Genomic DNA, 17,262 nt, shown 5'->3' on the forward strand with positions numbered 1-17,262 from the left:
CACAACGCGCACAATGCCAAAACCGGAATTTTTGTACGGGCCCTTTAGAGTTCAGTAGAAGGGTATTGGTGAGGCTGGTAAAGAGTGCTGACTACGTTTGTTCCATGGCACCAACGCGATCTTTGTGATCCTGTTCGTCAGATAAATACTTATCCAGACGCGAAACAGGACCGTATTGCCCGAGACGAGCTTCAAACTTCATGATTGTACCATCAGTTTTTTCTTGTAGGTTTTCTCTCGTTGCGTTTGAATTTCATTGTGTTCTCGGCTTTTCTGTTTTAGTGTTAAAGTGTTCCTCTCCCGCTTCGTCCCATTTGAATGGAGCTATCTCTTGATTCGCAGTGACTATGCAGTTTCGGATGTGATTATAGGTAATACAAACAAAGGTTGCTCATCGTCCCCTACATTACGGTGCCAAGCTGGAGTTATTGATTGTTACCGCACAGTGCTTATATTCAAAATATATTTCGTACAGTTAACGCCCAGCGTGATCTTCTTGATTTTTTTTTATTGCGGACGACGTTTTCAGTGACACAAACACTCTTGCCGCGACTGGGGCTGCTTGAAGCTCTAGTGTGTTTTTTCATGTCCTCTTCGCGTTTACCTATCCTTGTCAGGATAGCGGGTTAGCGGGTATCGCGGGTTGTTCCGTTCGCTGCCTGTCAGTAAAATAATTTTGGATCAGGAACTGGAGAGCAAAACCTTAAGGAACTTTCATTAATGATGACGAAAGACTAAGCATAAGAAATGAATGTTTTGGTAATTCGAAGATTCTGTTTCCGTTTTCTTGCACAGTACTGAGAAAAGTGGCCGGCCGAAAGTCGCTCTTCCTTGACTTCTTCATTCTTCACCGAGGCTTTGTTCAGAATTTTGGTCTTTTATTTAGAAAAACAAACAAACCTTTCAGCAGTATGTTAAGTTACTAGGATGACAATTTCAGCTCAATAGTGAGATAATTTGATTGCAGGCTGAAGAGTTCAATGCCACAAGTAACAAGATATAGCGTTCTCTCTCATTTTACATTTCGCCCCACTCTTCGCAAATATTTTCACACTGATGTCTTTATGCACGTAGAGTCCCCGGTAATTCTAAAACACTGCCAGGTCGTGATGACATAGGTGCTTGTACCTTCTTCTAGTTCTTGATTTTTTATTACTGCACTTTACACCCCCCCCCCCCCCCAATCACTCGTCCCCTTCCCCTGTTTTCTGTCTAGTATCAAAAGAGGGTATTTAAGGGTACACAAAATGATTTCCACCATCTGGCTAGGTGCGACTGCCCTATGCGAGAACGCCGTATCCGAACGAAGCGAAATTCGACGGTGACAATACAGTCGTAGAAAAAGACGGGAAAAGAGGCGCCGCGTTGGCTCAGTGGTTGTGGCGCTCGGCTGCTGACCCGAAACACGTGGGTTCGATCTCGGGTGCGGCGGTCGAATTTTGATCGAGGCGAAATTCTACAGACAGTTGCGCAAATCAGAGAAAATCGAAGAAAAATTCTCTCGGCTTAACCGCGCGTTTGTTCGGGCTCAAATTTTGCACAGAGGTTGCATTTAGTGGTCAGTTTTGTTTTATACTACATTTAGGTGGGGTACTTGCCTGATTCGAGCAGAATTATTTGGAAATCCCCATCGTCTGTGGCGACGGAGAACCAAAATCGAAAGACTTCGCAGCAATGGTACGCGTAGCGCCATCTCGCAGCCATCGAAGAAACGAGCTCTCCACTTAGCACAGCTGGGTTTCTCCGGTGGGTGCGAGATGGCGCTACGGGTACCATTGCTGCGATGTCTTTCAGTTTTGGATCGTCGTCGCCACATACGATGGGGATTTCCAAAAAATTCTGACTGAATCAGGCAAGTACCCCACCTAAATGTAGTATAAAACAAAACTGACCACCAAATGCAACCTCTGTGCGAAATTTGAGCCCAAACAAACGCGCGGTTAAGCCGAGAGAATTTTTCTTCGATTTTCTCTGATTTGCGCAACTGTCTGTAGAGCCCGTGTCTGTGCGATGTCAGTGCACGTTAAAGAAACCCAGCCGGTCGAAATTTCCAGAGACCTTCACTACGGCGTCCCTCATAGCCGGAGTCGCTTTGGGACTTTAACCCCCCTTTTAGCACAGCGCTATGTTCCTTCTATCTCCAGGTTGAAGGTTCTCGCTGTGCTTTGGTCTAGCTAGAAGAAAAAGCACTTCTAGTCGTCTACCCTTGCGGTATGGTATTGCTGAGAACGTAGCAATCTAAAGCTAAACCCTAGTTATTTCTTCACGTCGCTATCCTGGCACGCATTGGCTGTAAGACGAGCGAGAGGTGCCACCACTATCGTGCAGCTTAAACCTGTTTTTTAACTACGCCGTTATTATTTTCCCGCGCAACAAAGTGCTCGCGATATTCCCGGCAGCAGACGCTAATCAGCTCTAAACTTATAAGGCAGCGACGTTTCTCTATTTTTACTTGCGTGCCTCTCAGTCCTCCTCGCCGATCATAGGGCGATGGCTGCTGAAAAAGCCAAGAAATGTATATAAAGCAAGCAGGGAACTACAAAGCTGTGGCTTTTTTTCGTCGCCTGCGTGGTATTCGAATCTTTATGCTAAGTTGTTTTCTCTTCATGAGGTAATCATTCGTGCATATAATTGGTTACATATTGGCGGCACAGAAGTATCTTGCACATGCTCGAACGTTGGACCCATTTAGAAATAAAACAAAAATTATGGCTGTGACTAGGAAGCCTGCTCTGCTCGCCGTGAACCAATCACAGGGGCGGAAAACAGAGCGAAAGAAAATCAAGAGGTAGTTTAAATTCCTGAAAGAGCACAGCGATATAAACGAAACGGCGCTAAATTCCCGGAAAAGCGGAACCTTGTCTCAGAAAAAAAAGTGGGCGGTTCTTGTTGCCAAGAGCAGAGGATAGATACGCGTACGACGGTAATTTTGTTGCTCAGCTATCATCGCTAGCAGCTCAACGCTGTACACTACACATAACTTAAATGTACACGGTGGCTTGACGCGTTTTAGTCGTTATTGTTGCAGCTTACGTGGTCAGGATTGTGTCGTGCCTTAAGTTCCTCATTTATTTGATTTGGCACGTTTTCCGAGATTGTTTAGAAAGTATAGACTTAGTGCGGGTAATTACTCAGTTCCTTTCATCTCTTCCATTTTAACTGCGCATGCATTTAAGAGAATCAAGCGATGCAGACAACCGAAGCCACTAAATAGGTAAAATGCACCTCGCTGGCTGCGTAACCTATGACAATAACCGACTATAGAAGTTTGGAGCCCTAGTACGTAACATTATTTTCACCGTCGCCATTTTAATGAAAGCACCCCTTTTACAAATAGAAAGCTCTTCACATACATTTATTCCTAACTGCAGTGTAATCGACTTTCCATAAACCTCGCGAACGTGCAAGAGATGCCAAAACTTCGTTTTCTTCATTTCAGCAAGGAAATAGAAGCTACGTTTGGTTTGAATTTTGTGGCGTGTTCTTGAGGGTTCCTGGCGTGGGTTAGGAAAAATAAAACAGCAATAAACACTTCGTCCATGTCCTATTCTATTTAAGAATATATAAAGCGATAAAAATGCCGTCGACTAGCTCAAACATGTGCACTAAAATTGCTGAGCCCATTCTTTTGTTGGGCTGGTTGGTATTCTGTGGTGTTGGCTGAAAGAGCGCACACCGAAGAGGAATGAAAGTTGGGAAGACGAAAACAGCGCTGACTTTCAACAGAGCTTTATAGGAAAAAAGAGGAAATTCAAAAGAAGCTTCTGTGGCATGTGATGGATCTAAAGTCACAGCGTGAAACATGACACATGTCTTCGAAAACAATTAATACTAACAGCGTTGAAAAAACAACGACAGCCGTTTTACAGATCAAAACTGCTGTGTATTTTTGTTCCTCATTCTTCCCACGTTTTTTCAGCGTTTTTTGTTTTGTTTTCGTGCTTTGATTTTCGCATTGTTGATGATAATGGTTTTAGAATACACGTCTTATATGAAGTTTTTAATTCTGCTGCTTCTCATGTCACAGAAGCATTTTAGAAATGTTCCCTTTTTTCCAATGAAGATCAGTTGAAAGTCAACGCTATATTCGTCTTCCTCACAGGTCGTCCTCATCTCTGTGCCATATTTGATGCTACACAGAAGCTACACAGCCTTGCCTGCCTTCATGCTAGCTTGCGTGGAAACCTGATAGTCTCATCTGCGGTTCATTTTTTCGCAATGTACGGAATTGAAGTGAACTAAAAAATTTGGCCTGCAAAAGAAGCCACATTAGTTCTAAGATGTGTGATTTGATCTAATTTTGTTTGTTCACTGCTAGTAAGTAACCTCCGTTGTTCCATTTTTCGGTGCGCCTGCTACCCCGTTGTCTTGCTCGCTTTCGAGAAGACGTAAACTTGCCTACAGTGTCTTCATATTTCGTGTCTACATTTACCTGGAGCTTTTGAATGTACGGCCGAAGAGCCAATTGTTTTACTGATGGAGGCAGGTGACTTGTCAAAATAATGACCCCGCTGCCTCGAGCCTTCTTTACTCTAAGTAAAAAAACAAAACGTAAGAATTGTGGCCTACCTTTCAACCAATATTTTCTGTTCAATTCATCGAATTTCTGTCGCTTGTCAACCACGGCGTGAATCTACAGCTCCTACCGATTCCACTGGCTCCTAGCTCTCAGCCATCAGGCTACAAGTGACAGCTGGTAATAGCCAAGAGTTAAATGACTCTGGCGGAAAATGCATACTTCGAAGATTGCCAAGAATAAATTACCGGTTAAAATACAACAGTCCTCTGGTCTGTAAACTGGCCTCGCTTCTAAGCACTAATGTCATCCTGCTGGTAAGAAGGAACTCGTGGGAGACTTTGCAGCTGCTTCTTTGAATTAGCGAACGAAATCGGAGTTGAAGCCGTGTACACCGTTTTCTGCATGCGTGTCAGGCTCCAGGCTAGCCATATTATTGCTGTGGCTTCTATTTCCGGCCTGGGAAAGTTTTATGCTAGTAGTTGTGTTTATTTATAAGTATTTATGAATGTGATATATTTTTGTGTGCGTGTTTCATCCACTAATCTCTATCTCCTTCTATCCTCTCTCCCATTTGCTCCCGTATTTTCCTATTCCTTCTTAATGACCATGTATTTACAATGGCCGCAGCCCAATGTCCCGAAAATAATAGTGCACTTTCTGGTGTCCTGCCACTCCGTTCTGAATTATGCTTGAAAAAATCCGCCATCACTTACACTGGCACTATGGCATTAGACGTTCATGATGTGTACTAAAATGATGTTACTTCATTTGATATGCATATGCACCTTTAGGCCTGTCCTAGATCTCCCCTAGCGACAATTATTTACTTGCGGGTAACGATGGCTTGGCTATATTTCTTATGGTTCAACCTTGAAGTTTCCACCAGCGAAAAGTCGAAGACACGTGGCTCTCTGAGGAAACAAGGGCAACCCCCTTCCAAGAGTTCCGCGAGCGGGAAATCAACCCCTGCAGCATCACTGAAAAGCACGGCCGAGCCGCCTGCCGAAGTTCACGGCTACCCGCCGGTAGCCACCAAGGAAGAAGCGGAAGAAGCGGCACCAGGGGAGACAGTCGTATCACCCGAAGGCGAACAAGGGGCAGCCGAATGGGAAGGTGAGCTTGAGAAATCAATAACGAGCCACTAAGTCAGCAGCGCAAAACTGATTGAGAACTCGTGAGACTCGTACAATAAAACAACTCGTGCATACCGCGCGTGTAGCAAAATGGCGTTTAAAGAACACTGTTACAGTAAAGTTTCACAGGTTCTTTATCTTCTTCCTTCGTCGCACCAGAGGTGCCCCGCCAGAGACGGTTAGTTTACCTCGAAGACTGAAGCTTCTTTCTTCGCACCAGGGGTGCCCCGTCAGAGACGGTCTCTCGAAGAGTCGAGATGCAGGGATAAAAAAGGCAATAACTGAATATTTATATACAAATATTTACAGAATATACAAGTTAGATACAACGGCAACAAGACAAACAATCAAAAGGTGGATCTGGCTAATACTAGGGGAGGCCCCTACTCGGCGTTGCCGAAGATGCGTAGCATCTCACCTTAGCGCAGAACCTCGCTTCCGGCTCCGGGGCCCAGTTTTAAAGCCCTGAAGGCCCGGCCCGCATCCCGTAGCTTCCAATCATGTTGCGGTCTTAACATCATTGGTTCATCCAGGGCATGGCCAGCCCTCCAACTTCCGTATGGTAGAGCACTCTCTCCACCACAAAATAAAAACAAACACAAATAGACATTCGTGCCAGCACGTGCGCGAATCGGTACCGCGGGGCGGGTGGACACTCGTACTTCCCGGCGCGTTCGCGAGCGGCCGCGTTCCAAGAAAGGAGACGCTCCGCTTTGAGTGCCCCCAGCCGCGTTCCAATGACCCCCGCGAACGCTACCGATCCCTTACACGCCCTTCCCAAGATTCTACAAAGGGCTCAAATGCCACTTTTAGAATTATAACAAAGGGATCGGTACGGGTCACAAAACCACCCTGTGGGTGACATGCCGCAGCTACACCACGAACAAAACCAAAAACAAAAAAATGCACACGGGCACCAACAAAACATTACGCAAAATGCACACTTAAATACACACAGCGGCATGCCTGCCGTGCACCGTAACACAGCGTCCAAGTTGGTGCGTTGCACCCAGTTCACCAGCATGCACACCGTGGTCCTGCTCGGGAATGATCATACACACACACACAGACACTCGTAACTGGAGCGTTCAGTAGCACTCGCACGACGTCCGTAAGTGGCCTCGTGAGCCTCCTTAGTCGCACCGAGCGTCCCTGTGTGCGTTTCGAGCCACCACGCGTCTCAATCGATACGATCAACGCCCAATGGCTACTACGCTCATTAGGCCGGTGCCACAGCGGGGCAATAATTCAAAAATTGCTGCCCTCCAGGATCGAAAACAATGTCCTGATCCTCGATGGGTCCAAATCTCTGACCACACGACGCACCTGAGGGCCTGCTTTCTCTGGCGCGCCGGTACCAACTGCGTGCTGCGTAAGTAGCATAGCCCTTGCCCCGTCTAACCATACCAATGTGGCCGGTCCCGCTACGCTTGATTTGGCGACCTGCACCACGGAACGCAATGTTCCACGTACCGACTTTCAACATGAAAGCCGCGCACCTGCCTCCTGGCACTTCGCCTCGCTTAAAGCGATTTGCCTCGTTCCTGCTCGGGTAAACACTGACGTTGCCGTTCTCTGCTTGATAGGCATTTGCCGGCTTCGTGGCATCGTCTAACTCCGAGGCTCCATGAGCTCCCTCGCAGTCACTTGACCCGAGCTTGCCTTGCGGCAAGTCGCCACTCATTTCCGGGTCCTCAAATGACCTGGCCGGACACACACCGGGTGCGTTCGACAACTGCGCGGCGCTCTGCCCGGTCGGCCCAGCGGGCCCACCTCCGCTCTCTGCCTCGGATGTAGGGCTGTTGTCACCAGGAACGCTACGGGGCACTTCATGCCCTATGGCCGGCACAGTGTGTGTTTGCAGCAACGCCAGATTTTTACCGGTTACTAGCTCCGTGTCGGAGGTCACAATCTTAGTCATAGAGCCTGCAGGAATTAGATCACTCTCCTGCTTGGTTTCGGACAATTTGGTCTCGACTGGCCCTAGACCATCAGAATTGGGCTGCTATTTTTCTTTGCTAGCCGCCCGCAGTGGCGAAGCTGTGATCCCTTCAGAAATCTCGTTTTCGCTCTCTGCGGCATTTCCCAACAAGGAGGCGTCCGCGCATATCGGCTGATTACCTACAGCGACCTGGCTGCTCTTTCCTCCACCTGTGCTTGAGCAGCATAAGTCTTTGTCTTCCAGCACAGGCGGCCTCACCTCTCGGGACTCGGAGCAGTTCTCCCTGGCTAGTTCACTAGCTTTCCTAGACTCCTTGACCTCAGCGAGCTCCAGCGCTAGCTGCTGGCGCTTTGCTTCTAATTCCTCCAAGACACACTTAACATCCTGAGGTTTCTCCTCGCACAGAGGCGCCTTTCCTCCATTCACTTTCGCAAGTTCAGCCTGAAAGTACGCTAAGCGCGCCTTCGCTAATTCCACTTGGTATCTCACATCGAATGAGGGCCGGCTTGGATAACTCTCCATACCGCCTTCCGTACCCCTCAACTGTCCTACCGGCTCGAACACAGGGGCGTGAACAATGCGACCAAGGAAACTCACGGTTTCGATGCGTCGATCCGCATTGCCAGCTCCTTGGCGTCGGAGTCCACCTCCACTTTCACCGCACGCTGCGATGAGCTGTCGGACGCCGCTGGTCCTGTACCCGCTGCTGTCGCCTTGCTTCGCGACGCCGGTGACTGTCGAGTTATCGACGCGCTGCTTTTCTGGACCGTATGCAGTCCCGCGTCGCTGGACTACTGCCGTGGTCCTTGCATCCTTGCCGCCGTTTCTCCGCAGGTCCGTTCTCGAACAGGTCAGCGTTGTCGCCTTGTCGTCGCCTTTCTCCCTGCGTTCAATCTTCTTCCTGCGCCGTCTTCCGATGGCCGCAGAATCCTCGTCGACTGCGCCAGTAAAGTTTCACAGGTTCTTCGTCTTCTTCTTTGCACCAGGGGTGCCCCGCCAGAGACGGTTGGTTTTAACTGGAAGACTGAAGCTTCTTTCTTCGTACCAGGGGTGCCCCGTCAGAGACGGTCTCTCGAAGAGTCGAGATGCAGGGATGAAAAAGGCAATAACTGAATATTTATATACAAATATTTACAGAATATACAAGTTAGATACAACGGCAACAAGACAAACAACCAAAAGGTGGATCTGGCTAATACTTGGGGAGGCCCCTACTCGGCGTTGCCGAAGATGCGTAGCATCTCGACTTAGCGCAGAAGCTCGCTTCCGGCTCCGGGGCCCAGTTTTAAAGCCCTGAAGGCCCGGCCCACATTCCGTAGCTTCTAATCATGTTGCGGTCTTAACATCATTGGTTCATTCAGGGCATGGCCAGCCCTCCAACTTCCGTATGGTAGAGCACTCTCTCCACCACAAAATAAAAACAAACACAAATAGACATTCGTGCTAGCACGTGCGCGAATCGGTACCGCGGGGCGGGTGGACACCCGTACTTCCCGGCGCGTTCGCGAGCGGCCGCGTTCCAAGAAAGGAGACGCTCCGCTTTGAGTGCCCCCAGCCGCGTTCCAATGACCCCCGCGAACGCTACCGATCCCTTACAGTTACGTTTACTAAGGAAACACGCGAACTATTGTTTGAACTCACGTGTTATTTTATGTTAACATACTGAGAACTACTGCTTGTATGGACGTGAGAGTCTAAAAATTCGTGACTTCAGCACGATGCAACCCTCACTGCTTCACATATACTGGGAAGATATACAGCAAACTTCGTCAGGAAAGGTTAGATTCTAAAATTGAGAAGTTCCACAGGTTAAGAAAAACTGCTTCGCAATATATTCGCTCGCAAACATTCTGCCCTTTATGCACATTTTAGATTGGTGTACATACATAGATGGCTTGTATCCTGAGTACACGCGAAAGAACTGAATAGATTCCTCTCATACTTTACGCACTGACGGTTAAGATGAGAAAGTGGAGTTTGAAGAAACTGCAATAAGAATTTCAGGTAGGGATTCTAGGAATTGTTCATAAAATGAAAATCTGAGCTGCTCAGCAGGTGCTTCTACTACCAACGGTGTTCAAAATTTTAAATTTACAAAGGCTATAACGGTGACCCGGGCATAACCGTGTAGAAATCACTTGGACGAAGAAACAAACGCAGGGAATCGAGCACTCTGTCGCCATGTTTTTTTCCACGTTCGTGCCTTTTCTGCGCTGTTCTATACTGATTAAGTACCATTAAGCCTGCTCATCCGTCATACAAGATGACAGTAATGAAATTAAAATTCGTGCAAAATAATAGAACATGATGAAATGAGCCAAAAGCCAACACATCTGCCGAGTTCTCAGTGTAGTGAATATATGTTTTCAATTGCCTTGGGCTCAGAGTTGATTTCGATTCTTGAAACAGCTGACTGCGTAGTTTTTGTGTCCATGCCAACAGTCAGTTCACCAAATCTCTCTGTGTTCTGAAATTTGGTCAAATGCCATTTCGCTGTAATAATGGCTGTATTTCTTTTGTGAGCCCCTTCGTTGCATTTTTCTGGTGCACCTTTCTAGGGTAAGAAAAACTAGTGAATTTTCAAAATAATTCAGAGAGGCTTGAAAATAATCTCTTAAAGAAAGCTATCCTGAGAGATGAATACCTACTATGCAAGCACGCTCCATAGGTTGCACCCCAATTATCGCTTATCGCTTTCGTTAGGGCTAATGTGGCGATTCTTTTAGGTCTGTATACCAGGTTTTTTGAAAGATCATTGAAATAGCCTCTGAAAAAAAGTGGCTGTCTCCACATACCGCAATACACACATGGAGCCCAAATTTACTGGGGCAAACTAATGGTGAGAAACAATATCATCATAGCCGACATTTTATGGAGCCTGTACACATATAAAAAGCAAAATAAAATTGTGAGAGTTATACTGGTGAGAAACCATAAAATATGCGCCTTGACTACCAAATATAAACAGAACGTTTTCGACACTATTCATGTTCTTAACATTTTCTCGGTGGCTCTACTTGTGTTAAAGCAGGTCATGGGTAGCAGCATTAATAAAGATTGACGTAGAATTAGGCTAAACATCCAAAAGACCTCGTAACAGAAGGTGTTTAGCAGAACTTGTTACAACTTCAAGTCCGCTGCAGCAGAAGCGGTAGGACGAAAACTTGCTCGTTTCTTTCATGGTCCTTTTCCTACAATTTTTTCTGCAACCACCCTGATGTTGTAAAAGGAACGGCAAAAATTCTAGAAGTAAGTTCATAAACTAACTCCGAGTAAAAAGCAAGCTATCTTTTTTCATAATCTCATACAAGAAATTTTTCCTCGCATAGGGTGAGTTCATATATGACTACGTAAGCAGCTTTACATCGCAGTGTTAAGAAGTGTACAGAACATGCGCAGTAGACTTCGAAGCTATCCTTCTATACAAAAAACAGCTTGTTAAAGATACCGCAACGCTTTTTATCTTGATGGTGTCAAGGTTATTGACAAATAAAACCGTTTTTTTTGGCGTTCGAAACTGTACCTTTACACTTTCCCCAGAAAAGAACACATTTGCCACGAAGCCCATCGAAGGTACTATATTCGCGACATTTGCAATTCTAAGTTCACTTTTCCTAATTCAGTAGGATGCGTAGGATTGGTTGTGGTAATCATTATTTATCACGTTCAATTTCATTAGCCCGAAAACATGGAGAGGAGGACGAAAGAATTTGCCGCTAAGCTTGAATCGCCCTACCTTGCGCCCCCACGGGCCAACTCGTCAGCGATATCATCGGAATACAGTTTGATTTCCTACAGTCTGCCGCCTTCTTCCACATTTACCTTCACTTTGATTGGTTTATTGGTTTATTAGGGTTTAACGTCCCAAAGCGACTAAGACTATGAGGGACTCTGTAGTGGAGGGCTCCGGGAGTTTCGACCACCTGGGGTTCTTTAACGTGCGCTGACATCGCACAGTACACGGGCCTCTAGAATTTCGCCTCCATTGAAATTCGGCCGCAGCGCCCGGGATCCAACCCGCGTCTTTCAGGTCAGCAGCTGAGCGCCGTAACAACTGAGCCACCGCGGCGGCTACCTTCACTTTGAATCCACTCCTTCATTCCAGATTAGCCTTGGGTATCTGCTTTCATCATCACGCTCACATTTTATTCCCTCTTCTCCATTTACGCAAGGATACCTCTGTCGCTCTCTTACCCTACTTTGCTCTCGTTTACCCTATTCGGTCAGTGATCTCTGCATCAAGTATTGTCTCCTTTGTATTAGCTGATTTCACATTTAAGTCCCACTGATCTCCACTAGGGGAGCTGGATGCCGCATCGGGCGCGCGAAAGTGAAGCCACCGGAAGTAAGCGGCCTTGTACCGGAAGTCAGCCTTTGGAAGTGCATGAAATCGGACCTCAGCACGGTTTTTCAGTTCCAGATTTGTTTTCACACTTAACATTTCGTATTTTCCGTCGTTCTCGTCTTTTTATATGGCAATGCCTACCTGTTGCGCCGTGAACTGAGCGAGGAGACCAGCGAAGTCTTCGGGAAAGACGTTTCGAAAATTAGGGTCCACTGCACCGCAATGGGACGACACTAGCAGACGACAGGACGTCGCTACACGCAGCAAGTATGGAGCCTCGTCTACCCGACTCGGTGTAGTCTCGTTTGCCTAGCTTCGCCAACTCTGCTCTTTACTGTCATGCTTGTTCCCACGCTCAAGCCCAAGTTATGCTATCAATGGGGGATAGATATAACAATAGGTTGAAACATTCACCAGGCACTTTGCAGCGACCGTTTTACCGAATTATGTTTAGACCGAACCGGAGCGAGGGCTAGGCTACTATCTGGTGAGGTGTTGACGGTGTTCGGTTGGTTCACATTAGCCCCTCCAAAATGTATGGTACTGCTTGTTCGACGGAGCGCGTCATGCACTGTTTCGTATTGTAGCAAGTTAAGCCTGAATGGGTTTATTTGTTGTGCTTGGTGCAGTTGACTTCTAACAGCGCTTCTCACGCGCACTGCAGCGTTCGTCTTTCTTGTCAGTCGTTCCTCTCGCTCTGTGCCTTTTCTTTGCTTCATGAAAATTAGATTTTCAGATGACCTAGCCTGATCGTCATTCCATTACTTCTCCTTCAGAATCTGACGACAAGAACCAGACAAGAACGTCGTGTATAATGCTCGTACTCCTTTGCCGCGGCAGGGTGAGACCTGCATGCCTGTTTTCTTCGGTTTCTCTGAAATTTCAGGGTTCTGCACACAATGCTGACATTTCTCGAGTTCAGCTTGCTTGCTACTTTCATACAACAGCAGACATTGGACGAGAACAACGCAAAAAACTGAGAACGAAAGGGCGAAAGACGCGACTTTTTGCATCGAAATACACAGCAGACACCCGACTTCCGGGACAAGCCGTCCAACTTCCGGTGGTTTCACTCGCGCTCGTCTCGGAAAGCGGGAATGCGGCATCCAGCCACCTAGTGTAGATAAGTGTTAAATCCTGGCCGCAGGTGCGGACCAGTTTCCCGAGTGGGCCCCAGCGGCGCCCGAAGGCCCCCGCGCCAAGGACCCCGAGCAGGAGGAAGCTCGCCGGATGCTCCTGACGGCGCTGGTCATCCTGGCTGCGCTGCTGGTGCTGGTGCTGGCGGCGCTCTTCTACTACACCAAGCCGCTGGATGTGATCACCAACCGTACCCTCAAGATCGCCCCCTGTTCGTCGCCCGGCTGCATCAAGGCCAAGGAGATCGCGGAGGACATGCGCCTCGCCACCACGGGCAAGCAGGGAAGAGAGCTCCACCCCTGCGACAACTTTTACCTGTGAGCACGTCGACATTTTCTTCTTCTTCAGCCGGTGTGCTGTTCTGCTTAGCATATGATCCCGGCTTCGGTATTTCTCCAAAGAGGACACAACCACGAATGCAACGACAGTTCTCAGGCAACAAAGAGAATTAGAGCAAAGAAAAGAGTTTCAACTACTATTTTTACAGCAAGAGCGATATAAGATGTACCAGAAAAAACAAAACAAAAAAACAGCACCCACCCTCTCTGTAGCACAGGTGCTCGGAGAGTAGACTCTTATCTCCATGAAGTGTCACTGTCAGTTCGATGCTTATTTTGCGCTACAGCTCTCAGCTTTCTAGAACAGACACTGAGCCTCCGCCCCGTAGAACTACACATATTTCTATTGCACCTTTATCACGACAAATCCAAGCTTAAGTGCGTACTCTGTTCCATACGTAGTTCCATACGTTCCATACGTAGGACTGGAACCAATCCAGCGAGGAAATGTGTATGACAGGCAGAAAAATAATGGGGTATTTGTTAGCGTCTTCTTCAGGACTATTACGTTGATTGTGCAATTTTATGGTTATCTATTAGCGAACCTTAAACAGCATCCTCCTTCCTTTTGAAATCCGATATACCCCTACTATTTTTTAACCATAAACACGACATCAGTGTGCAAGATTTTCTAGAAATATGATGGCCTCTAACAGGTTATTTAGCAAAATTGAGCGCCTCTTTTGCTTCATGTTTCATCATCATCATCATCAGCCTGACTACACCGACTGCAGAGCAATGGCTTCTCCCATGTCTCTCCAATTAACCCTGTCATTTGTCTGTTGCCGCCACTGTTTCCCCGCAAACTTCTTAATCTCATCCGCCCACCTAACTTTCTGCCGTCCCCTGCTACGTTTGCCTTCTCTTGGAATCCACTCCGTTACCCTTAAGGACCAGCGGTTATCTTCATGATTATAGTTATAGTTCATGATTATAGCTTCGTGATTATAGTTGACAAAACATGGGCATGGAGTGGAGCGGGTAGACAACCACTGATCCCCTAATCTAGTCCAGGTCATTTGTACGCAAAGGAAATAGCGGGCTTAAGGGAAAGTACTGTGGGTTGTAAAAATATATATCTGGTGGGGATAAGGTGCTTCAGCCAGTTTAGGATAGAGTTAATTATAAATAGAAAGCTCCCGCCATCATTCCATAGTGAACTTAATTGAATTAAAAGTCGTTCAGTAAAAAACATAGCAGGGCAAGCTGGTGCATTGCTTTTAGAAATCAAACCGAGCAAAGATAGCATACAGAATAGGACAACGACGGGAAATGCGCTCCTTGCGACCTTGTTTAACCTTGCGACGATGATAATGGCGGCTAATATCATATTACTGCGCCCCGCAAAATCACCATGCGCTGCATCTGCCCAAATGTGTTGTTTAGTCTTTGGACTGCTATTTATGAAGCATCTAAAAGTCAGTAGCTGTTCATGCACTACATTACTAACAATGGTTTTCAGAACTTCTATTTGAAAGAGACCTTTCGGTTAGGGCTTTATCTTCCCATGCGGCGGCTCTTTCAGTAGTGTTCATATTTACCCGGATGCTTTCTCGGCTCCAGGTACTCCTGCGGCGGGTGGGCCAGCAGCCAGCCACTAGAAATCAGCGTTCGGGACGTGCTGAACAACCTGCTCATCGAGAACATGAACCTGACACTCTCGACCACCACAGTGGACGCCGGAGAGAACGAGCCCTACCGCAACCTGATAGTGTTCTACAGGTCCTGCCTTGACTTCCACACCAATCCGATGCCGGCGGACGTGCGGGTGCGCAAGGCCCTGTACCTCCTCGACCTGAGTTTCACCGAGTGGCTGGAGCACAACCAGGACCCCATCATCCTATTCTTCTTCGTCATACGACTCACCCTGTCCAAGGTATTCAACTGAAAATTGGAAAGATAAACGTCCCGACGCAACGCATGGGCTGTGAGGGACGTCTTAGGGGAGGACATCGCTATAAGTTAAATCAACTGGGGTTCATTAACATGTGCGGTCGTCACGCAGCAGCATTATTCGTCCTTAACGGCGAAAGCAAGGGAACAGCAAATATCTCGCTTCTGGGTCGACTCCTGAACCATGCAGTGAGAAAAGTGGTGCGGAAGGAAGCAAAAGAGCGCGGTAAACGCTGCGGAATAGAAGGCTTCAGAGTTGAGTAGACCAACTGACGCTTCGCAACGTGCACTGGCAGAGTAGAAGCTTGGGCGAGTTGCTGATGGTTCACTTGCCACATAGCGCTAAAAAGACACGGACACAAGAAAGACACACAGGGCGGGCGCTAACTTACAACTTGTAAGTTAGCGCCCGTCCTGTGTGTCTTTCTTGTGTCCGTGTCTTTTTAGCGCTATGTGGCAAGTGAACCATCAGCAACTCGCCCAAGCTTCTACTCTGCCAGTGCACGTTGCGAAGCGTCAGTTGGTCTACTCAACTCTGAAGCCTTCTATTCCGCAGCGTTTACCGCGCTCTTTTGCTTCCTTCCGCACCACTAGACACACAGGGCGGGCGCTAACTTACAACTTGTAAGTTAGCGCCCGTCCTGTGTGTCTCCCTTTTGTCCGTGTCTTTTTAGCGCCATGTGGCACGTGCACTGACATCGTCGGCTCTCCTGATGAGCCCGAGTAGACTCTTTTAATTCCGGCGGGGGCGACGGATGCTATTGGAAGTAGGCAAAACGCAAAAAAGTACCTGTGGGCTGTGATATATAACTACACGTTAAAGAATCCCAGGTGGTCGAAAAGTTTCCGGAAATCGCCACTATGGAAGCACAGGCACAATCACACGCTAATAGAGCACATAGCTCATCCGCGTTGTGTTACGCTTTGATGTCAAACATCACGAGGAGTGATACTGATTACCAGAACATATAAAGAGAGCAGATCAGCTTCCACCATGCTTTTTTGAGCAGGGCATGTCCTGAAGCTTAAATATCAAAGACATTTTTCCTCCGCCACCGTAACTGCTGTCCGCGAAATTCCCCTAGGCTAATTGTATTTGGTCAGTGCTTGGTCCAGCCATATTTAGGACATAACGAACCCCTGCTTTCCTGTTCCCATGCTTGCTCAACAGCTTAACGAGGCCCTCTGTTCTGGCAGTCTCGATGTCATAGGTAGCATAAACGAGTCCTTGCACAGCTTCGTCCCTCTCATTCGATCACGTTCTACTTGGCACTCTCTGTAATACAGGACATACGATGTTCGCCACTACGTACGAGGGCATCAGTGGCACACCCTAACAATTTTAGTCTCTGCACAACATAAATAACTCCACATTTGTAGATTTCAGAGCTACTGCAGTTGCTCAGTTGTTAAAGTACCGGACGCGAGATTCGGAATTCGGGAGGTTTGGCTACCGCCAGTGGCATGTAGTTATTTTTCTTGCCCTATCTAATTATTTATCTTCACCTCCATAGCACACACATTCACAGTATAGCACAAGAAAACAAAAGCAAAGACTACAACATTCCTCTCTGCTCCTTGGTTTCGGTCACTGTTGCCCTCCTTTGTGTGCTTGTATATAGAGCCTCTCGCTTCCCTTCTCTCTTTTCATCTCTATCTGTGTGCGTCTGTGTGTGTGTGTGTGTGTGTGTGTGTGTGTGTGTGTGTGTGTGTGTGTGTGTGTGTGTGTGTGTGTGTGTGTGTGTGTGTGTGTGTGTGTGTGTGTGTGTGTGTGTGTGTGTGTGTGTGTGTCTTACAGGCACCTGCCACCGCAAAGACTTGGTCCCGCTTCCTCAGTCCAAGTTATCGAATGCAGTACATGTGAATGCATTATGTTGGCTGCAGTATAGTGGCGCCTGTACAGTTGCGCTGATAACACTGCTACACAGGCATGTGGCACTGCGCACCAGGTATGT

The 17,262-nt window shown here is 47.3% G+C and overlaps 1 protein-coding gene across 1 annotated transcript in view; it reads left to right on the forward strand.

Moving 5' to 3' along the window:
- Window positions 1–17,262, forward strand: part of LOC149328861 (neprilysin-1-like) — a 57,370-nt gene that overhangs the window by 12,969 nt on the left and 27,139 nt on the right. Inside the window, exons 5-7 of the mRNA XM_089559117.1 lie at window positions 5,396–5,632; window positions 13,087–13,393; window positions 14,978–15,290. Coding sequence (XP_089415243.1) covers window positions 5,396–5,632; window positions 13,087–13,393; window positions 14,978–15,290 — 857 coding nt within the window. The remainder of the gene's footprint in view (window positions 1–5,395; window positions 5,633–13,086; window positions 13,394–14,977; window positions 15,291–17,262) is intronic.

The sequence above is a fragment of the Amblyomma mixtum genome, chromosome 9 (genome assembly GCF_055824585.1).
Source record: "Amblyomma mixtum isolate Tamu chromosome 9, ASM5582458v1, whole genome shotgun sequence".
NCBI classification, from domain to species: Eukaryota; Metazoa; Arthropoda; class Arachnida; order Ixodida; family Ixodidae; genus Amblyomma; species Amblyomma mixtum.